General features: G+C 48.5%; 1 protein-coding gene across 2 annotated transcripts in view; it reads left to right on the forward strand.

Annotated features, from left to right (window-relative positions):
- GPSM2 (G protein signaling modulator 2) overlaps window positions 1–23,750 on the forward strand; it is a 466,273-nt gene that overhangs the window by 173,499 nt on the left and 269,024 nt on the right. For both annotated transcript variants that reach the window (XM_086953900.1, XM_086953901.1), the window contains one exon: window positions 15,344–15,486. In XM_086953900.1, the coding sequence (XP_086810026.1) occupies window positions 15,344–15,486 (143 nt within the window). The remainder of the gene's footprint in view (window positions 1–15,343; window positions 15,487–23,750) is intronic.

Here is a 23,750-nt window from a genome sequence, read left to right on the forward strand (position 1 = left end):
GGGGTCACTGAAGGCTTTACCCCCTATCCCCCCTCATCAATCCCGGCGCTAATTGTTCGTTCCTGGGCCCCAGGACAGCCCACGCCCCCTGGCACATCAATGCTACCTGGCACCGCCTTCTCTCCCCCCACCTATGGCAGGGGTAATGACTGTTCGCCCATTCGTGGTTCAGAAGGGCTGCCCTCCCGCTCCGTTCAAGCGGACTCCACTCCTTGGCCACTGAGCCGAAGCCGTCTTCAGACCCCGGACCCGTCCCTCCCCCAGAGCTGATTATTTTCTTTGGCCCGAGGCTTGGCTTTTCCCCTCTGCCTGCTCCGGGCAAGCTTTTGTTTTCTTTAGCGCTATCAAACCAGGAGCGGGCTTCGAGGCACCAAAAAGGGGAAGAGAACACCAGGTGTTGGGGGACCACCACTTACTAGTTAGTTTTGCATCAATCAAACTCACCTTCTTCCTCGCCCGTCCCAGTGGCGAGCGTGCACTTTCACCCCCTCCCAAAAAATGTATTTCTATCCAGTGGTCCTACGCAGGCATCAGTTCCCACAAATACTACTTTATAATTTAAAAAACACCCACACAAACACACAAAAAAAACACACACACAATTATGGGGATCCTCTCACCTCCATGGAATCGGTTCCACTACACCTGAGGTACTTTTGAAAGCTACACCCCTGACTCTGTGATCAACATGCTGTAAGGCTGCAGTGCCACGAAGCGCAGCGTCAGGGAGCATATGGCTGAGATACCCGCCACCCCCTCTCAACACAATCCCCAAAGGAGGGAAACCGGAAACAGTTCTTGAAGTTTTTGGAAGTGGGAGGGAGTGACCCTCCCGGCCGTATTTATTAAAACAAAAAATTAAAACATTTAAACATTAATGTACAATTTCATACCACATTGCGATGTTTGGCTAACCTTAACAGATTCTCTAATACAGAGGTTCTCCTAGCCGAACTAACATCCTACAAAACATTTACTTGAAATATTGAAATTGTACATCCTAACGTTTAAGGGCCAACGGCAAGGTCGTAACCGGTGTCAAGATCCCTAACCAGACATACCCCCCCCACTTGGGAGGGGCGACAGCACCGAGGCGTACTCAAGTGCAACTACTACCAATTTCCCTTGACTTGACGGGGGCACTTATCAACTCGACGCCAGTTAAAGGTCGTTCGAAGACTCGTGTGAGGTATCTAGAAGGTATCGTAGACCTCCCCCCAACCCCACACAACTTACCGCATCTGCCGTCGCAGATGTCACTGGCCCCGGGAAATTCCCCAGGAGGGGGCTGTAACCCCTCCTACACAGGAAGGGGCCTTGACCGCCTTTCCTCTTCTTTCGGCGACCCATCCTTAGAAGGGACCGCCTCCCCGTTGAGGGGCCAAAGGCCACCTCCCCCGAGCGCTCCCATCCGTGTTGGGTGACGCCCACTCATAGGGATCTTCCAATTAGTGCTCACCGATCATGACCTTACCGCCACGACCAAAAATAAATACGACAAATGCTAACTAAACGAAACTACATTGGCCACTATGACCGAAAAAACCTGTTTATAAATGGACCTTACATCCGAAGTTCTTTAATCACAAACTTGAAAATTAGACCAATCTTTATTACCATTCGACATCAACACAACACTACAATAACCTGAAAACGAGATAGAATAATTTATCAATTTTATTAAAAACAACTGGCTGTCCTCAGGGGCTGGTGGGTGGGTCAAAATTGGCTCTTCGTTCCGTCTCGAGCTCACGTGCAGCGAGGAGGTGCAGCTTCAGAGCACAGGAACAAGAGGATGTCTTCCGGTCTTGCGTCCCTTTTTATCCATCTTCAGGGCGGGCGTAAACCCGCCCCTGCCTGCCCCGAGGGCGTGGCCGGCTGCGTCAGTGTCTAGGCCAGCCCACTCTAGGGCGGGAAAAAGCGCGCCCCGGCTACGCCGCTTCGGGCATACCAGCCGAGGCGCGCCTCCCGCCCAAAATGGCTTCCCGGGGGGATCGAGGCACTCTGCCATACGTTCGGGGGGACCGAGTGGTCGCCCCTTTCCATATGGCTGAGATACCCGCCACCCCCTCTCAACACAATCCCCAAAGGAGGGAAACCGGAAACAGTTCTTGAAGTTTTTGGAAGTGGGAGGGAGTGACCCTCCCGGCCGTATTTATTAAAACAAAAAATTAAAACATTTAAACATTAATGTACAATTTCATACCACATTGCGATGTTTGGCTAACCTTAACAGATTCTCTAATACAGAGGTTCTCCTAGCCGAACTAACATCCTACAAAACATTTACTTGAAATATTGAAATTGTACATCCTAACGTTTAAGGGCCAACGGCAAGGTCGTAACCGGTGTCAAGATCCCTAACCAGACATACCCCCCCCACTTGGGAGGGGCGACAGCACCGAGGCGTACTCAAGTGCAACTACTACCAATTTCCCTTGACTTGACGGGGGCACTTATCAACTCGACGCCAGTTAAAGGTCGTTCGAAGACTCGTGTGAGGTATCTAGAAGGTATCGTAGACCTCCCCCCAACCCCACACAACTTACCGCATCTGCCGTCGCAGATGTCACTGGCCCCGGGAAATTCCCCAGGAGGGGGCTGTAACCCCTCCTACACAGGAAGGGGCCTTGACCGCCTTTCCTCTTCTTTCGGCGACCCATCCTTAGAAGGGACCGCCTCCCCGTTGAGGGGCCAAAGGCCACCTCCCCCGAGCGCTCCCATCCGTGTTGGGTGACGCCCACTCATAGGGATCTTCCAATTAGTGCTCACCGATCATGACCTTACCGCCACAGGCCCGGATAGTTGACCGGCTATCCGGACCCCCCACACAACTCCTACCTAAAGGTCATGTTTCAACGATTTCAACCATGCTAAGAAGTCTCCTAAGAGTAACTCATTCCCCACCCAAGACAAATGCACACCATCCCCCAAATACATACTGTCATCATTAATACAGCTATGAGAAATAGAATGCAATGTCCTGGAACGGAACAACCTACTCACTTTATTGTTAAGCTTTCTAACAGAATGGTTCAAAGCAGGAATAGAGGTAGCCCCCCGCCACACCTTTCGTGGAATCAAATGGGACCATGCAATCGTGCACCCCGGAACTCTCCTCGCCAACCAACTTACAGTGGAAAGCATTGCCTCCAGGAGTAGTCGTCTACCGATGGTGACCAAATCATTGCCCCCAAGATGCACTATAACTATAGACGGCGGTGACCTTGTCCGCCCTAATAAACCCTCGAAAAATGTTTGAAACTGGTCAATACAGAGACCGCCCCTTCCGTAGAAGGACATCCTGTACCCGTATTCCCCAGCTACGTGAATCATGTCACCTGCTTTGAATACGTCTGCGGCACGCCTCACGTATGAGTGGCCCACGACCCACACCTCCTTTTTCACAGCCGGTGATGTCTGACCGCTGGCCCGGTGTAGGGTCGACTGCATAGTCCGCCCCGCCTCGTAGGCTTGCGTAACTGAAAACCAAACAAAAACAAGAAGCGTGAGTACATTGTTACAGCTTCACAACATGTGCAACCGCACGTATCTTTTATAACAATTGGAGGACCAACGCCCCACTCGTTTCACTTGCTCAACATTAAGACCCCTGGCTGTAGCTTCTGTAGCAGCCCCTATCCGAAAGGAATGGGTCCCAAATTCGCCCGGGTTCAAGCCCGCAGCGGCAATTGACATCGCAAGCACCCGCTGAAACTGAAATTTCGTCAGTGGGGTGGCGTCAGCGTGTCTTAACAAAGTCCCCCCCCATGATGCCACCCTTCGTGCTAGGTAATCCTCTAAACACTTTACCGGACATATGGAGGACCCAGGAATCCTGCGTATGATGACGCAGTCACCCATCCCATCTTGGTCAGTCTTGGACTTTACAAAGGAGACAGTCATTGTTTCTCCCCGTATCTGAACGTGTTCTTGGCACAAACCCCCCGCCACATCCAGTTTGTTCCTTGCAACCAATTCGCTTACCCGCATTGCTCCGTGAAATGCTAGCGTAAAAGCGGCTCGGAACAGCACCGCCTCAAACTGAGATGAACATGTGGCGGGGAGTGTGGCCAACAACTGGGACAATCTATCCAAACCTATAGGGCGCCTTTCATCTACTCTGCGACCCTCAAGGCGTTGCCACCCACGCAGCGCTTTCTGTACAACGAAAGACGCTGTTGGGTCCTGGATAGCGTGTGCTCTGGCAACAAAGGAAATGGCAGCACGATGCCTCTGGGCCGTAGCCACCGATTTCCCAGCCCTACGTAAGGACATCAGGAAATTCACTACCCATTCCTCGTGACCCCAAAGTCGCTCTCTATCGCTCCCCAAAAAGGCTAAATAGGCCCGAAACGCCCCTTCGTATGCCTTCCTCGTCCTTGGTGCTAGACTCTCTCCCACGAGGTGACGAAGTTCGGGGCACCGAGAGACCAGAGAGCTTCGGGAAAGGGTGCCGGCTCTGGGTCCGCTGAGGGGAGGAAACCCGAAAAAGCCTGCATTTGAAAACGAGACAGTGCGTCAGCCGCCTGATTCATCACCCCTGGAACATGCTTTGCTCTGAATAGCACGTTCAATTGCATACACAGTAAGACAATTTCTTTAAGCAGTCTTAAAATCAGTTTACAACGTGCTGCCTGACTATTGATGCACTCGACCACGGTCATATTGTCAGACCAAAATATGACAGAGTGATCTTTGAACCCATCGGGCCATGTTCTCAAGGCCACCAAGATGGGAAACAGTTCCAGGAAAGCAATATTACTCGTCAGACCATTCTCATGCCACCATGTCGGCCATCTTTGTGCTGACCATTTCGCGCTGAAAATGGCGCCAAAACCTATGCTCCCTGCCGAATCTGTCCATAGCCCCAGCTCTTCAGAAGACACGGCTGGTTCATTCCAGACGATTCTACCATTGAAATCCGCCAAAAATGCTAACCAAATACGCATGTCCTGGCGGATCTCGGCCGATAGTCTCGTGCGATGATGGCCCTCTTTAAGGCCGACCATCGCTTGGGCAATTGAACGGGAAAAGGGGCGGGCCATTGGTATTACCCTCAAGGCAAAATTCAACTGTCCCACCACCTGCTGTAATTGTTGCAGCGTAACTTTAGATGCATTTATACACATTTGCAGCGCAGCCCTGAACTTCAACACTTTCTCAGCTGGCAAACGGAAACACCCCTCAATGGAGTCCAACTCGATCCCCAGAAACTCGAGGCAAGTCGTAGGACCCACTGTTTTACCCGGCGCCAATGGCACACCAAACTGTTTCATTAACACACAAAATTCGGCCAAGGCCCGGCCACATTCAAGACCCCCGGCTGCCCCAAGAAACAGAAAATCATCAAGGTAGTGCATTACATCTTGGAAACCTGTTTTCTTTGTGAAGACCCATTGTAGAAAACTACTGAATTTCTCGAAATAAGCACAGGATATAGAGCACCCCATTGGCATACACCTATCCATGTAATAACAACCCTGAAACATGAATCCTAGGAGACGCTGGTCGTCTGGGTGTACCAGGAGCAATCGGAACGCTGACTCGATATCCGACTTCGCCATCAGCGCCCCGGGCCCCAGGCGATTCAAAATGGCTACGGCCTCATCGAAGGATGCGTACCGCACCGAACACAATTCTGGATCGATTGCATCATTTACGGAAAGACCTCGTGGAGCTGATAAATTATGAATCAGTCGGAACTCACCGGGGTCTTTCTTGGGGACTACCCCTAAGGGGGAACAAACAAAATTCTGTACCGGGGGTATCCTAAACGGGCCGGCGACCCGACCTCGCGTCACCTCTTTCCGGATCTTATCCTGTACTACGGTCGTATGCCGCAGGACGGAAAGTTGATTTTTACACTTATCCACACCTTGAAAGTCCCCTACCGGGATGCGGAAACCATACGAAAAACCGTTCCGCAGCACCCCAGCAGAAGTACGATCCGGGTAGTCACTGAGCCAAGGAATCATCGCCAGGGTATCAATCGGAGTGGGTAAAGGCGCCCCTCGGACTATATTAGACCTGTTTGGCACCTCCTCTCCCCCCGTTATCACTCACCTTCTTCCTCGCCCGTCCCAGTGGCGAGCGTGCACTTTCACCCCCTCCCAAAAAATGTATTTCTATCCAGTGGTCCTACGCAGGCATCAGTTCCCACAAATACTACTTTATAATTTAAAAAACACCCACACAAACACACAAAAAAAACACACACACAATTATGGGGATCCTCTCACCTCCATGGAATCGGTTCCACTACACCTGAGGTACTTTTGAAAGCTACACCCCTGACTCTGTGATCAACATGCTGTAAGGCTGCAGTGCCACGAAGCGCAGCGTCAGGGAGCATTCGAGTCACTAGCAGACCGAAAAAGCATAAACAACTCTAGGTGTTTACATGCACCTACCAGACACCCCGTGAGAAGTGACTGTGATCCAGACCAACACCAGAAAGTATTCGGGGGAGTCGGATACCCGCCCCCCCTAAAACAAAGTCTTGTGCACGCACAGAAGGTCTTATAGCCAAAAAGCGCACAACGGTCTCCCCTCAGCCATTTTGACCCATGTTCCCAACTTTCGCACAACAAACTTCTGCACAGCTGAGCTCCGCACTATGGAGTGCTTTTATGGGGGCTCACAGACCCAGGGTCCAGGGGGGTGGGGCAGGGGGTAAGGGGGGGGGGGGCTGTACAGCAGAGTCCAAGGTGTTTTCTGGAGCTATTGTAGCACATCTCTCGCTCGAAAATTACATATCGATAATCATTTAATGTTTCTACCGGTCCTAATTGTGATAGATCATAGACGGGGCGAAGCCAGGGTCCCAATATAAAATTTGTATTAGATGTAAAAAAGCATACTGACGTCATTTTAGTAGGGCGGGCCACCTTCATGGTATAAATCTTTCCCAATAAACAACAGGTTTCCCTAATCAAGATGGCTGCTACGTTTACGTATTACGATGACAAAGGCACATTTATTTATTTATTTATTTTATGCGTTTTTATATAGCGCAGCCTTTACCCGAACGGATGTCAGATCGCTTCACAATAGGAACAGTAGAGAAACATGAGGAGAGAATTGCAAGTGGGCATGGTTTACAGCGAGGTAGCAGCCACAGATGGAAGTTTCTCTAAGCCCCGTCCTTTTCAGACTAGGGGGTATATTTTTCTTTCTCCCCTCTTCTCCATTGGCTAGAATGTAAACAACGGGCGTGTTTTTGACTTGTTGTTTACCATTCCAGTCAATGGAGGAGAGGGTAGACCCAACCTAAAAAACACGCCCCCCAGTCCGTAAAGGACGGGGCTTAGATGGAAAGAATGACATCACTGAGGTCTCTTCTCCAATGGCTGGCCGCCGTTTAGGAGGCCAGCCAATGGAGAAGAGGGACAGGGTTTACCCTCGCTACTCAGTCATTAAGTCTCGCTGGCGAGACTGCGCATGTGCTCTGCTTACGCTAGCCGAGACCTAAAAAGGGGCTCCCCTGATGTATTCAAGTGAAATGCACTACGCTGATTTCAGGTTCACAGATCCGCCATGCACTCTCCTTCCCACATGCACCTTCCGGATTGCCACAGATGTGATCTCACCCATCGGCACCCTCGGCGCTGCAAATGCCACAGACATGGTGTCTGGTTCCTAACTCTTGCACCAGGCGTGATCTCAAAGCCCTATGATCAGCACCAACTCCACTTTCTTAGATAGAGTGTAGTCTTTTTGTGGCCACGGCACACCAAGACACCGCACAGGACAACAGGGTCAGTAATTCCTCTTCCCCCTACTGCCAAGCCATTTCAGTTTCTCCTCAGTGAATCATGTCAGGCCAGTGGGAGGAAGAATTAAACATTTCCTCCCTGGCTGGAAATCCATTACCATTGACAAATTGGTCTGACAGATCATTCAAATTGGCTATACCCTACCTTTCATTTTCTTCCAGCACCGTCTTCCTCCCATGCCAGAACGAATATTGGAGGAGCGCTTGACCAGCCTGACTTAGAGGCTAAACTCTTACTCTTTAAAGGTGCCATAGAATAAGTAGAAAGAGAGACAGGAGGAGAGCGTAAGTAATGTTACTTTCTTGTCCTGAAAAAAAGAAACTAGGGCGTCTGGCCTATCTCATCTTGACCTTTTCCATTGAACACCTTTCTGCAGACGGCCAAATTCAGAAAGCTCATGGTTGCTTAACCACATCCATGCTACAGCAATTCCTCCTCTGTGCTGCAGATCCATGATTCCCATTGTTCATGGCGAGCTGAGCTGGTCATGAGCACACAAGCAGTGTACTGCATGACGAGCTGAGCTCGTCATGAGCATGGAAGGGGTTAAATCCTAGCGGCCTTGGATCCAGGATGTATGCTTCTTGCGTTCCCTGCTGTTTAAGGTGGCTTAGCAATGCTTTCAATTTGCGGTGTTCCCTGTGGGCCTTATCAGTTCCCCTCAGATGTTCACTATAGGGATAGCTATGGTTGCCTTCATCCTTTGGAGGTTGGGAGTGCACATATTCACTTACCTCTGTCTGCATTGAACTTGCCTTCAGCAGCTAGTTATTCGTGTACCACCTCCAGCAGATGGACAAACACTTACTGTGTTTCCCCATCAATAATCTGAAGTCCCACTTGAGCCGTACACAGACACTTCAATTCATTAGAGCAGTCCCGGACCCATTAGTGGTCAAAATCATTTTGCCACATCAGCGAGTCCAGACATTCAGGGCATGGTCTGATATTTTGTGATCATTCCTGGATCTCGGTGAGGTTCACTTTGAGGCCTCTTACTCTTCTGCATCCTTCTTGTCACACCGCCAGGTAGCACATGCAATCCCTGCAATAGACCCTTAAGTAAATCCCAGTGGGCTCAGCATTAGGACTGCTTCGCTGACTCCATACAGGTCTCAAAAGGGAGACCGCTCTGGATATGCAGTGCTTGCTGTCTGATGCTATTTTTAGCAGTGGCAGGCTGCTCTCCCGTACTCATCCTGAGCTCATTTTTGGGACAGACGTGTTGCTGCTGGATGAGGTGTTGGGCAACAAGGGTAGGCGACCCAGCTTTCCTCCTGTACATCAAATGGAAACTAGTGGAATTTCTCACAACCAACACTAATGCCATGTAGCACTGCAACAAGTAGGCTTGAGTGCAGTCCTAGGCGTTGTGCCTCTGGAGGTGTCTGGAACAACAGAACAGATTCCTGTTCATAAATCTCTTTACATGTTCCTTAAATAATAGAGTGGAGGGGGTGGAATAGTTAGGCGAGATTGGGTGTGCCTTTTCTTTATGCCTGACAAGCTGCAACATGGGATCCCGGAAGGTCAGAGAGCCCATTTCACTTTGGCCTAGGATGCTACTACTGTATTGGCAGGAGGATTACCCTTTCTTGATTTTTACCAAACTGCAACTTAGGTGTTGGTATTTATTTATTTCTTTATCCTCATTTGCCTCTTCAAGAGAAAAAAGAAAACCCATTCCTCGTGCTTGCACCAGTCTAATAGAGAAAATCATGCCCTTTTGTACATTTGTGCTGGAAATGGGGAGAGGAGAAAGGAGACACCAGCTTCCAAGTTGTATCCACCCTTGTTAAGCTTAGTCTTACAGCCTCAACTCCCTTGCTATCACTCCTTTGCCATCCCTCATGAGCCAAAGCACAAATTGCGAAAGCAGGAAAGGAGACCCAACAGACCAGCCGTACTCGGCAGATAGTGCATAATCATTGGATATCAACATTTGTTTGTTGCTCACACCCCTCGAAAATCGGAGACCAAAAATGATGCTTTTTAAAAATCTTCATATCCAGACTAGCCACGTACTTAACAGAAGACAACCAGTCAGAAAACCTGGGAGGGCAGACCGATATCCACTGCTTACAAATTTCTCTATGTGTTAGTAGCATAGAATAAAAAAACAGCCTTGGCTTGTCTTCTGTATACCCTGCAAGTGAGTGTTCACAGCCAAAAATAATCGAGAGAACGCTTACCTTAATGTCAGACCCCAACATAGAGGACAGCGCCTTACTCACGTCCGACCAAAAGACCTGGATCTCAGGGCAGGAGGATTACCCTTTCTTGATATCTGCCAAACTGCGACTTGGGTGTTGGTATTTATGTCCGTGAAACACTTAACTGCCTTGACCGCCAGGTTTGACGAAAAGGCCACTTTGCTCGCTCAGTACCGCAGAACCTTTTGGTCTGAGTCCATTTCCCAGACCGTTCATCCTTGAGAGGTACTGCTTTTGTATGTATTCTAAAGATAAGAAATGTTTGTTAGAAGTATCCATCAGAAGAGCAAGTTATTTGTCTTTGGTAATGCACTGCCTGATAGTCACTCTAGCTAACCATAGATTCCTCACTGCCCTCCGACCTCTGTGTTCTGTGGAGTGGTCTCCTTAACATCTAAATAGTTCCAAGATTGGAGAGATTGGCACACTGTTTTCAACCATTGTTCTTTCCTCCACATCGAAGGACTCAAAAAATGAATGAGACCAGAAACTGACGTTAATGCGCCAGGGTGGCGCTTACATGGGGTTCTGCTATGTCACTTGTAGGGTGGTACAAAGCAAATGCAGAGCTGCACTACACCAGCTACTGCCATACATGAGCACTGCTGTTGAAGTTCTTGGAATCCAGTTTGACGAATGGGGATTTTCTAAAGGTGAGGAATCGGGATTAAGTGTGCCCACCAGAAAGAGTATTACAGAAGGCAAGAAACTTGTTCTTCTTGTTCAGTTGTTATCCTGTAACTCCTAATTAGGTCTCGGCCTGCCAATGCGCTTGCGCATTGCTGGCGAGACATATAGAGGGCCACCAGTTAATCCTACTTAGAGGGTTTTGGAGTGCGGATTGCGACCAGTGCATGTGAGGCATTCAAGTGCGAATCTTCTCCAGCACGCGCTCAGCCTCACTTCCTGCTCCCCCTCTTACTTTCGTTATCGCTCACACCTCATATGCTCGTTCCCTCCCCGACTTCAAAGGAATGCCGCTCCCCTGCCCCCCCGCATCACTTCCTGCTCCCCCTCTTACTTTCGTTATTGCTCATGCCCCATTTGCTCGTTCCCTCCCACCATTCCGACTCAAAGGAACGCCTCTCCCCTACCCCCCACCCCGCAATGCCGCGATGCTCGCGCTTCTCGCGCTTCTCTCATACTTCTTGTTATATTTCTCTCTTGCCATACAAACCACCCACCTCTCGCTTTACACTTTCTATTCCGGCCTTCCTTTTCGCATTCGTTTCTTCATCTAATTCAATTTGCTTCTTTTTCTGTTCACCTATCTCTCTCTCTCTCTCTCTCTCTCTCTCTCTCTCTTTTTCTTTCTCTCTCATCACACTGTGTCCTACCTCCCCTAGCTGGTTCCTCGTTAACGCTCTGTTTCTACCTGCTTGCCTCTCTTCTTCCTCATTCACCTCTTTCTCGCTGTCTCCTCGCCCTTCTCTCACGCTTCCTGTCTGTTCTCTTCTCACTCTTCTTGTCTCTCTCGCTTAGCCGCTCCCCTGGCTCTCTCGGTCGCCCTCTTTCGGGTCTTAGTTTCAGCCCCTCACTCATTCTCCCCTCACGCTCCTGTTTACCCCTCATACGCCATCATGTCCCTTCACCTTCTACCTCCTTCCTTGTCCCGACCACCTCTCACCCGAATGACCTTTATGCAAGTGCATTTGATTGAGAAGCCCCCTCCCCCGCCACCCCCGTTCTCGCTGGATCTCAATCTGCAACGTAGGGAGTGCGAGGAGGCCAGGCAGTCTCTAAGAGCGGGACTCTCTGCCAGTCTCTTTAACCCTGACTAGCAGGACACTTTCTCCCCAGCACCTCTCACATCTGAACATGTCCTTGTCTAGAAGGCAGGCGCTGGCCCCAGAAACAGTATCACTCAAAACACAATTAAAGGTGTTTCTTATTATCATAATATTCAGAAATTGGCGTGTTTTTGAATGAACTTCTGCTATTCCACCTTGCTGGCGTCTGTTTCTTTCTTACAGTCTCATCTATCTCTCCATCTTTCTAACTCTCCATATCTATCTGCCTGGTCGTCTAACATTCACTACTCCGTCAGTCTCTGTCTTTCCTCTGCCACACACCTAAATATCTGTATTTCTTTGCTGTCTCTCTCACTCCACTATCCATTTGTATCTCTCGGTTTGCCTCAACCCTCTCCATGAACACTCCAGTCCCAGCCTCCAATCCCTGTCTCCGCGTTCTCTCTCCTCTCAAGAAAATCTTTTTCTCTTTCCATAGTTTACCGTTCCCTCTCCATTTTTGACCCATCACCTCTCGGACCCATGTCTCTATATCTGCCCCCCGCACCCTCACATCTCTCTCTGTCCACCCTCTTCTCTCCACTCCTCCATGTCCTTCTCTCGAACTCCATCTATCGGACTATCTTTCAATTCCTGCCTCGCTTCCACCATCTTCACTGACTCCCTGTTTCGACTCTGATCGCGCAGTCTCTCCCCACATGCCTCCCACTCCTGACTTTGTTTCTCATCCCGACTCTTCTCTCGTCCTTTTTTCTCTATTCTCCTCACTGTCTACCGCGCCCTCCCCCACCTTCTTCTCCTGTCGTAGTTCTCTCGCTCTCTCTCTCTCTCTCTCTCTCTCTCTCTCTCTCTCTCGCGCTCTCTCTCTCTCTCTCTCTCTCTCGCTCTCTAGCTCTTTCTTTCTAGTCTCAGCATTCATTGTCTCGGTGGTGCATTCATACCATGAACGCATCTGGCGGAGAGACAGCCCGTGCTCGCCTAGAAGGATCCAGGCAGGCACGAGCGCCCACTGCCCTGGAGCGGAAATAAACTTCGGCTGCTTTGTGGTCTCTCACAACCCGGCGACTCGGAGCAAGAAGCGGCAGCGCTCACTTTCACCTCCTGACTGTGCCTCATTAAACTGAACCACCATTTGGTTGGCCGAGGGGAGGGCACCTTCGTCGTTTCCAGAGTTTTATCTTGTTTTTTTAGGGGACTTGTTTGCATGTTTTGACGTGGCGCTGAGTGGGAAACAAATAGTTTCTCTTTTATTGCAGAAGCAACCTTTCAAATATGTGTTCCTGCTATCCACGTGAGTTGGAAATTACTTAAAACATGCTATTTCTGTGAGAAGGGCAGTGGTTAGGCTTCAACTCTAAATTTCTTCTCCATGGTTTCTTACAACATAAGAGTTTAACAGTAGCACTCTACTGCCCTCACTCTACCGCCCTCACTCTACTGCCCTCACTCTACCACTCTACCGCCCTCCCTCTATCGATCGCCCTCCCTCTATCGATCGCCCTCCCTCTATCTATCGCCCTCCCTCTATCTATCGCCCTCCCTCTATCTATCGCCCTCCCTCTATCTATCGCCCTCCCTCTATCTATCGCCCTCCCTCTATCTATCGCCCTCCCTCTATCTATCGCCCTCCCTCTATCTATCGCCCTCCCTCTATCTATCGCCCTCCCTCTATCTATCGCCCTCCCTCTATCTATCGCCCTCCCTCTATCTATCGCCCTGCCTCTCTCTATCTATCGCCCTGCCTCTCTCTATCTATCGCCCTCCCTCTCTCTACCTATCGCCCTCCCTCTCTCTATCTATCGCCCTCCCTCCCTCTATCTATCGCACTCCCTCCCTCTATCTATCGCACTCCCTCCCTCTATCTATCGCACTCCCTCCCTCTATCGCACTCCCTCCCTCTATCGCACTCCCTCCCTCTATCTATCGCACTCCCTCCCTCTATCGCACTCCCTCCCTCTATCTATCGCCCTCCCTCCCTCTATCTATCGCCCTCCCTCCCTCTATCTATCGCCCTCCCTCTCTCTATCTATCGCCCTCCCTCTCTCTATCTATCGCACTCCCTCTATCTATCGCCCTCCCTCTCTCTACCTATCGCCCTCCCTCTCTCTACCTATCGCACTCCCTCCCTCTATCTATCGCACTCCCTCCCTCTATCTATCGCACTCCCTCCCTCTATCTATCGCACTCCCTCCCTCTATCTATCGCACTCCCTCCCTCTATCTATCGCACTCCCTCCCTCTATCTATCGCACTCCCTCCCTCTATCTATCGCACTCCCTCCCTCTATCTATCGCACTCACTCCCTCTATCTATCGCACTCACTCCCTCTATCTATCGCACTCACTCCCTCTATCTATCGCACTCACTCCCTCTATCTATCGCACTCACTCTATCTATCTATCACACTCACTCTATCGCACCACCACAGCATCACTCTGCACCACCACACCACCACCACCACCACCACAGCGTCACTCTGCACCACCACAGCGTCACTCTGCACCACCACAGCGTCACTCTGCACCACCACAGCGTCACTCTGCACCACCACAGCGTCACTCTGCACCACCACAGCGTCACTCTGCACCACCACAGCGTCACTCTGCACCACCACAGCGTCACTCTGCACCACCACAGCGTCACTCTGCACCACCACAGCGTCACTCTGCACCACCACAGCGTCACTCTGCACCACCACAGCGTCACTCTGCACCACCACAGCGTCACTCTGCACCACCACAGCGTCACTCTGCACCACCACAGCATCACTCTGCACCACCACAGCATCACTCGGGGGCACAACAACATCACTATGCGCTACCACAGCATCACTGAACTCCACAGCATCACTCGTCGCCACCACAACATCAATCTGTGCAACCCTTCAACAACAACTGTTTCAAATATGTTCTCTCAATGTTTCAAGCTTTATTACAAATGTCACAAAAAGATGTTAATATTTCACTTCTGTTCTTGGATTTTCGTCACAATAAAATACACTGAACATAATCTTCACATAAGTTATTTACAAAAGTTTAAGCAATTGCCATGATAAATTACAAAAACTTTTATTTAAGTATTAATTAGTTAAAAAAATAAAAAGCAATTGTTATTTGTAATATCAATGCATCTTTGTCACGTAAATACAACGCATATTGCATTACAAATGTTATAGGTGTCACATTTGCGAAAGTTAAAACTATTGGAATTTGGAATGACAAAGCTATTAATTTAGCTATTTTCAAAACCAACACATAAAAAATACAAAATTTGTCATTTACAATACCAATAGCTCAAACTTTCTTAATGCGAGACCTATTGCATTGCAAATGCTTGTTGATGTTTTCCTTTGCTTATATTATCATGTTATCTTTCCCACTACAATAAAATGCTTCTGTATCCTTTGAGCTAGTCTGCACTCCATAAGAACTCAAATAAAAAAGGTAATTGGGGGGGGAAATCGATACAGCATCCAGTTGCAGCACAAAATAATTCAATATGAGTTTATCCATTATGAAAAACCCTATTCGTCTGAAATCAATTGAGTTGGTTCAGTCTAGACTGGTTTAAAAATGCTGTATCATTTGTTAATCTGTTTCTAGGTTGGGGAAGCACGAGCACTATATAATCTTGGAAATGTGTACCACTCTAAGGGAAAACATATTGGATGTAATGGAAGTAATGACCCAGGTGAATTTCCAGAGGAAGTAAAGGCTGCTTTGCAACAAGCTGCAGATTATTATGAGTAAGTAGAACTGTAAGATGCCCATAGTATTTTTTTTATCTCATCAAAATGTAAGTTTCTCATTTGTACTTCTTCCCACAGATTGATCCTCTTTAATATCCTCCAGGCTCAGACTGGACCAGCAACCTCTTGTCTTAGTAATAACTACCAGTGGCACTAGGGGTTGCTGACCAAGCACTAACTGTGGCTCTGCTTTTTTACTGGTAGTGAAAACTCAGAGACACTGAAGTTCTGCGCAAATGTCACTTCATTATTTATTTATTTTTACTCCACTCTTCATATGCCAATTTGAAGCTCTTTCCTTCCTGAGCTGATGTTTTTTCCTAAATATGAATACACTGGATTTTTCCAGTCACTGATTACTTGTACTGTTGAGCTGAAACATGTAGTCACAAAAATTTACTGGGGTTTATCCCGTCTTTAATGCAGGCAATATATTTTCATTTTAGGCCCTCTCATTGTGCCTAGGACGACAGCACTTGTCCAAATGTGAGACATGTACCTTAATGCACTTCAAAGCAGTTAAGGCAGGCTTTTTCATACCTGTTCCTTCTCACCTTTAATTCCATTTTCTCACTAGCAGAAAGATTGTGAGGACAGATATTCCCATTGACAGTAGAAACCGAAGTACCAGAGATCTTCATCCTTCTCCAGAAAAAAATACCTCCTTTTTAGAAGCATTCCTGGCGCTCGTTCCCCAGCGTGTAGTTGATTCTTCTGAGCCAGTTGCAGTTCTTAAAAAGTTGCAAATATAATTTCCTGTTAATTTTGCTGAAGAGTTACAGAATTTAAGTAAGCAGTGCTTGCCATTTTAAAGACTACTGCTCTTCTATTTGGTGCCCACCTGCTGCCACTTTGTAGTTGTGATATTTGACCTCTGTTCTTTTTGGCAGTAGCTGCCCCTGTACAAGCTTATGTGCCAAAAAAGAAGCTCTTAAACAGTGGTAAGAGATGTGTCACCTGCAAGATCTTTACTTTATTTAATAACGCTGTTGTGGTGGTTCATTGACCCAACTTCCACTTGAATGCCCCTGCAATCCTGCTGAACTGAACACGTTTTAACCACAGCTAGGAAAATGCGGGACAGCATTTCATGCTCAACCATTTGCTTAACAGCTTCCCTGATTCCAAAGGTTTGCCTATATGAAATCCCTGTTCGATTCCGATTCCGATGCCCTTGCATCGGATTTCCCACACAGAAAAGATTACAACAGTGAGACGGAGAACTTGCTGGCTACATAGTAAATGGTTACCCAATTGCTTGATAAACTCAAATATGCGGTTTACCTTGACATTTCAAATGAGCCTGGCATGGCTTGTCCTTCTCCTCATGATTTTATTTATCATACTTTTTAAAATTTTATTAAAAAGGTGACTGAAAATGTAGAGATTCCCTTGCCATTAGTGAGGGCAAATCCATCTTGCTAACATTCTCCATTGACTGTAGCTGAGACACTGCTGCCCTTTAACAAGGTCCTACGGGATCACGCCAGTGAGGGGAAAACACTTTTCATTGCTGCTTGCCTCTTGGCTGGTGGTAAGGTGTCATAAGCCTGCCTCTGAAGACCTCGATTTGTTTGCCAGCACATCTACCACTGGAGATTTAGTGGTCCAGACATACTCTGAGAAACTTAATCCCAACTCTTATCCAACTGCTCCCCAAAAAAGTGACTCAAAGCAGGGCCGGCCTTAGGCATGTGCAAGCTGTGCACCTGCACAGGGCCACCAAACCCCAGGGGCCACCACACCAATATATATCCTTAATATATTTATCCTCCGTGGATGGATAAATATTTGTGCGGCGGCCCCTGGCAGGGATTTGGCGGCCTCCGGCTCAGTTCCACTTCTAAACACCCAACCCCCCCCCCCCCCCTCTTTACTGGCCCCCGCGCTCTGCCCCACCCGGACCCCCTCTTCCGGGGCCCCCTACTTACGCTCCCTGGCCAGGGCCACCATGACCCTAGAGCCGCCCCTGCTCAAAGCGTTTTGAGCAATGGGCCACAAGCTCATTGCCGCTGACAATCTGTCGCAGATCTTTAAAAATTCATCTTGTTGGATGAATTACTAAATCCAAATGTGAAATTGATGATTTCTCAACTATCAGCCTGCCAGACCACATGATTTAGCTGTTCTCTGGTCAAGGATGTGCTGGATCAGGTCTTTAAAAAACGGGCTGTGCACTACAGATGCAGTAGTCCATTCCATGAGCACTGGAGTGGTAATCAAATGGCATGTGTGGATGTGTTATCCATATGTTTCTTTGTATGTTCAGGCAAACCTGATGGATATGCCTGTTCAATGGTGATAAATTGTTTTTTGTGGCAAGCTCCATGCTTTAAGCACAGCATAAAATACTATTATGTATGCAGAGCTGGTTTTGCCTGCCAGGCAATATAATCAGTACAAAACTACGGGTCTTTCAAGAGTAATGCAGCACTGTGCGAAAGTGCCATTATTCTTGCATTGGTATGCCCCCACTTTTTTCTGACTGCTGATGTGCTTGACGGAATGTGTGCCCTGGGCCCCTGCCAACCAGGTACCCAGGGCCTGTGTTCCTTCCTTAAAACTTTGTTGAAACTGAAACCCAATTGACATCATCTCTGGCCACCTATCAGCACCTAGTAAATGGTACCCTAGGTACCCAGGGCATGGTGACCAGAGGAGACCCCTAAGGGCTGCAGCACTTATTGTGCCACCCTTAGGGGCCCTGTACCTTGGCACACACACACGCACTGCCTTTGCAGGCTGAGTGCCTAAGTACTGAACTAAACAGAGTCGACATGGCACACATCCCTGTGTGAAATGCCCACAAGCCCACTGCCCTGGCATACATCAGTCACCCCTCTGGCTGGGTGTCGTATGCCAGTGGTGAGGGCAGAGGTGCATGAGCCCTGTGCCCCTACAGTACCCAGGGCCATTCCTGGACACTGTAAGTGCAGTGATGCCATTAAGAGTATATGGTGCTGGGAGGTCGACATTACGAACTCCACAGCACCATAATGGCTACACTGAAGACTGACAAGTTTGGTATCAAACTTCTCAGCACATTTAATCCACACTGATGCCAGTGTGGAATTTAATGGGAAATGCACCACAGAGGGCATCTTAGAGATGCCCCCTGAAACCTAACCACAACCCTCGTCTGGGCTGAGTGGCTGCAGAGGCTGCCACACCGCAGACATGTTGCTGGACCCCTGGGTGGAGAGCCCCTCGCTCTCCTGGGCCTGCAACTATGCACATCCTGGGCGAGGTGCTAGGCCTCCTCCCCCAGGGTGGGCAGGGGGAAGAAGCTTCAAAGGCATTCCACCTCTGTGAGCTTTTCCAGACAATTTTCTGTACCCAGCACCTGGCCCGCACCAGTCCTGACCCCCACTCTGGCGGGAAAAACTACGTCAGGAAGGGGGGTGCCAGCCGGTGCCCACCCCACCCCTCAGGTGGGGGAAGGCAAGGTGAAGCACGACCCCGGGCTCAGGCCATCTTGAAGATGAGATCTCTGCCCAATCACAGCTAGGCTCCTGTCCCCCTCCTACAAGAGAGGAGCAGGCTAGGGGGTGTACCCACCCCAGGACAAGGACCTATTGGTCTTTGCCCTTGCCCTACCTGTAACGCCCCTAAAATCAGTATTTAGGGGTTTCCCGAACCTTCCTTCCGTAGATCCCGATAAGAAAAGAAGAAAGAAGATCAAGAGGAAGAAGACCCACCGTGCAGCTGCTAACAGGACGACAACAACTGATTTGGCCCTAGCCCTACCGGCCTGTCGATCCTGGAACCTGCTCCTGCCTAATCCCGGCGACTTCTGCGGACAGCAACCTTGGGACACCCAGAGGGACATGCCTGCCTTGACCCTCTTAAAGCCTGGGACTACCATCAGGCTCTGCTGCAACAACACCGCTGGTGCCAGCCAGGAAGCTCCGGACCAACCCATTCTGCACCCGCTGAGCCCGGTCCGTGCCTGAGTGATCCAGGACCACGAGGACGTCCCCCCGGCGACTGGGACCCGAAGCACAGTGCCAAAAGGCCCTCCTCGACGACGCCGGCTGCAGCCTCAGGACAGAGGACCCCTCCGACTGCGACCAGCAGGGGGTAAGATTTCCCGACCTCAAAAGACACACCTGCACCCCACGGCCCCCTGTTCCCAACTCCTGGGTGCCTACCTATCCTCCAAGACCCCAACTTACCCCTCGAAGTGTTGGTCACTCCAGAAGATCCTGTGTACCCGAGCCTGCAGCCTTTGTTCCCTTTTCAAGTTCCTCATTGAATAACATTGAGTGCCCGACTGATCAAAAGCACCCAGCACCCAGCCGCCCGAGTGCCCCTGGCAGTGCAACCTGTGCCCTATCCTACCTCCCCATTTGCCCTGATCAAGTGACCAGGAGCCCAGCTCCACAGCTCCGTGGCCTGCTAGCCAGCAGCCACCAACCGGATACCCCCTTTCCCTCCTCGGATAACATTGGGCCTAACTACCTCTGCACCAGGCCTCCCCTGTGCCGCTGGGGATGAACCAACTGTACTTACCTGACCCTGGGGGATCCCGGAGTCTATGCCCAGAACCCTAACTTCACCAGCCAAGTACTCACCTGGAAACCGATAACTCACTCACCTGCCGTTGGATAACATTGACTGGTTTGCCTCGAAAAATCTTCTAAGTGTGAAGTTTTGGTATACTAAAAATATTCATATAAAATCACCCGAATTCCAAAGTACTCACCTGTGATCAGGGGAGGAGCCAGTACTGTACCTTGTAGCCCAGTACTGAACTACAAAAGCTTTTCTATGAAATTTCTTCGAAGTGTCTACTTTTGAAAACTAGAAATATTCTTTAAAAAACATACGAAATACTGAAACTTAATTACTTACCTGTTTTGATTTGAGACCCCAGTGCTGGCCCCAGGAGACCAGCACTGGATTTCAAAAGTAACAAGATCGTACTTTACCTGCAACCTGAATTTTCTCCCATTGGATAGCATTGCCAGATTCCTGTTGAAAAGTTTCTAAGTGTGAACTTTTAAAATAGCTTTTTATTCCTGAAAAATCACTACAATACCTAAAACGTTTTTTGCTAAACTGTTTTCAGCTTAGACTCCAGGACTGAATTTAGGAGCTAGTCCTGGAATTACCAAAGTAATCAACTGTGTTTATATAAGGAAATCCATTGAGCTCAATGCTAAATTGTGTGTAGAATTGTGTTGCCTACTGCAACCCCTGTACCTATTGTCTTTACAAAGTTTACTGCCTTTCTGCAAGGTACTCATCTGAGACCTCTCATATTGAGAACATTATATTTTTTTGATACCTGTTGGTTCTAGAAATAAAACAACTATATCTTTTGATATAAAAACACTTGGTCTGGAGTTAAGTCTTTAAGTGTGTGAAACCTTTTGCTGACTGAGTGTGTACAACAAATGCTTTACACTGTCCTCCGGTACTGCCTTACTGCTCGACCAAGCTACCACTTTAGAGAGTAAGGTCACACCTGGCTTTAACCTCGGTTATACCTCTGGGGTTTGTGGTCTCTATACACACTGTACCTTATTCTGGTCCAGTATATATAGAGCCACTGTCTCACAAGCACCATTTGCATACTTCAGTCTCTTTGACTGCCCTTGCTACCACAAGCTGCTTTGGTTTGATCTTGAAGGTGCACAGTCATATTTGTTGGGAAAGTTACTGTTTCTGGAATGATGCAAGTGTAATACATTGGACCTTTGGGTCTCTCAGATAGTTCAAGAAAGTTATACCTTTCCTTTCCTGACTTCCCCATCTTTTCCCCATGTTTATTTTGTTAGTTTCTCCTCAGTCTCTGTAAACCACCATCCCGATGAAAGAGGGTGTTTTTTGTCCCTCACAGAGTTGCAGTAGAAAAGGAGCCAGAAGAGGAGAAAGGCCTGGAGTTTTGTTCTCACTGTTTTATGGTGTCAGAAAGATGGTGGGCTCTGTCTGATTTTGGAGCCTTAGCTTCCCCAGCACCTTACTAAGAAACAAAAAGTTTGAGTTGCATTCTTTAGCACAGGTGGTGCTGGCTTGAAACCAGCTGGGTTCGATGGTATCCTTGTACCTGCTGGATGCCTACTTAATATCCTAATCCTCGTGTATCACAGGCACTTCTTGTTTTCTATGGTAGAGAAAAACCATTACAAGTTTGCGTTTTTTTCCTTTGTCCCATATTTCTTCACCAGAGTGATGGCTCTTGTTACTGTAAAGCTAAAGAGAATGGATATGGGTGTCTTGCAATATCTGGACGACTGGTTCATGAAGTCAGGATTGCCTCAGCTGTGTCAAACCATCTTATTCAGACTTCAGATTTGTTCTACATTCCAGTGTTTTTGTCAGTATTCTGAAGTCCTACCTTCGGCTATTGTGCCATTTTTTAGGTCTAGCCTGGCTATCGCGTAAGAGATGCTCTTCGAGATATTAAGTAAGGGGCTTTTAAAAGTGCTCCCAAAGGCTGCAGGCGGATCGGATAGAGTGCATGCACGCTGGGCGCGCGCACCATTTGTCAGCCTGCGTGATCAACATTTTTCGTTGATCTAGCAATTTTTGACAGTCCATTAAAATATGTAAGCAATTACATTTCATACCAATCCTTTATGTGCATCTACCATCTGGATACATCAGTTCTCTTTTCAATTTATCATTTGACCAAACAGGATTGATGCCGATTCTTACCCTTAGTAATTTCATTCTAAGCCATGGGTTTTGGTAAAAAGTCTAAGTTAAGGGTACCACTTCTCTCTCATCCAGCTATTTATCATAAATCGCACAGACTCTTTATTTCTCAAATACTCCATGTCCTTCAGTTTAGATAATTCCTCACTGATTTACTGTTGTAATAGACTTTCACTTTGTTGTCGTTAGTCGGGGACCTGCACGTTTTACCTTAATATTCTCAATCTCAAAGATGTACTTATTCCAAAGAAGCAACAGTTAAGCGAGAAAGTTAATTTAGCGTGAGTCCTTGTCTTGAATTTTAAGGCGCTGTAAATATACGTGCCAACTCAATGCAGTATATTATTTGGCTGCAGGCATGAACCTGGCATCTGAAGTGAGTGCATCGGCCTGTTTCTGACAGGGAGCCAGTGGAGGGGAAGGGCGACTGGTGGGCACGGGGGGGGGGGTTATGCTCGTGGTCTCTCTTGTGTGGTGTTATTCCATTGGCCATTCTGGGGCACTCGGGCTCCCTGCCACAAGACCTCAAGTAGACTCTCTCTGAAGGAATGTGATTTATTTTCCCTTTTAGATATTCATAAGACATTTGTGTGGGCATTTATGTAACTGCAGCAGCCTTTTGTCGACATTGTCTAGAAAAACTCTGGGGATACGCATGTCCTAATGTCTTACGTGGGTATGCATTGGTCATGTGTGTTTCTCCTCTTAGCGTGTGTTGCTCCCCCCCACCCCACACCCTCCCTCTCGCCTCCAGGAATTCATTGGTGGGTACGTTGTATGCGCCTGCCTGTGTCACACATTCATGCCAGACCAAGGCGCTAATCGCAGTGAACCTGTGGAGATGGGTGTCTCGGGTTGTGGAGTCCACCAGCCGAGTGCCCTCATTATGACTGATTCCTACCAGGAGTGAATGAGCACGAGGAGGAGTTGATACCAGAGGTATAAGGGTGATTCGCTGAAGAGCGCGCCCACGAGACGGTCTCAAATATCTGGCAATGCTGAGCGACTGCTCCTGTCTTTCTAGTGCCAAAGGGGTGACGTTTGAGGGCTTCCTTACCTTTCCGGAAGGCCACCAAGGCTCTGGCCTCTCGTTTTCATTATCCACGGATCCTTGGAAAGAGTATACCCTTTCTTCTGCCAGATAACCTCAAAATTGTGCCCCAGTCGCTTATTTTACCCAGGATTGACCACTGCTAGTGCTCACTTCTACGACTCAAAAATACCTCTTGTTTTTTAAAGGGTATCTCAAAAGTGCTAACCAGTCTTTGCTTGCTGGCTACAAGCATGAGTGCACGTGTGCATGCACGCGCGGCCATCTGCTTTTCCAGCATCCTTTGTTGTCATGGCACCTCTAACACCTGCCCCTCCCTCTCTCCCACCACAGAGCAGCCTCGGTCTCAAAGTACATTGCACGCTGTGCTCGTACCCAGCAGAAAATTACTTGTGCTTTTATGAACTGTTTTGGTGCTGTAGTTTTAAAGCATATGAGCAAAATAAAAATGAATCACTGAGTGGCTCTGCACAATGGCACTGTGTTAAATTTTACCCATTCCTCTTTTCAGCGCATAAAGTATTAATCAACTAAAACAGGTGATCGC

Source organism: Lissotriton vulgaris, chromosome 1_1, assembly GCF_964263255.1.
Source record: "Lissotriton vulgaris chromosome 1_1, aLisVul1.2, whole genome shotgun sequence".
NCBI classification, from domain to species: Eukaryota; Metazoa; Chordata; class Amphibia; order Caudata; family Salamandridae; genus Lissotriton; species Lissotriton vulgaris.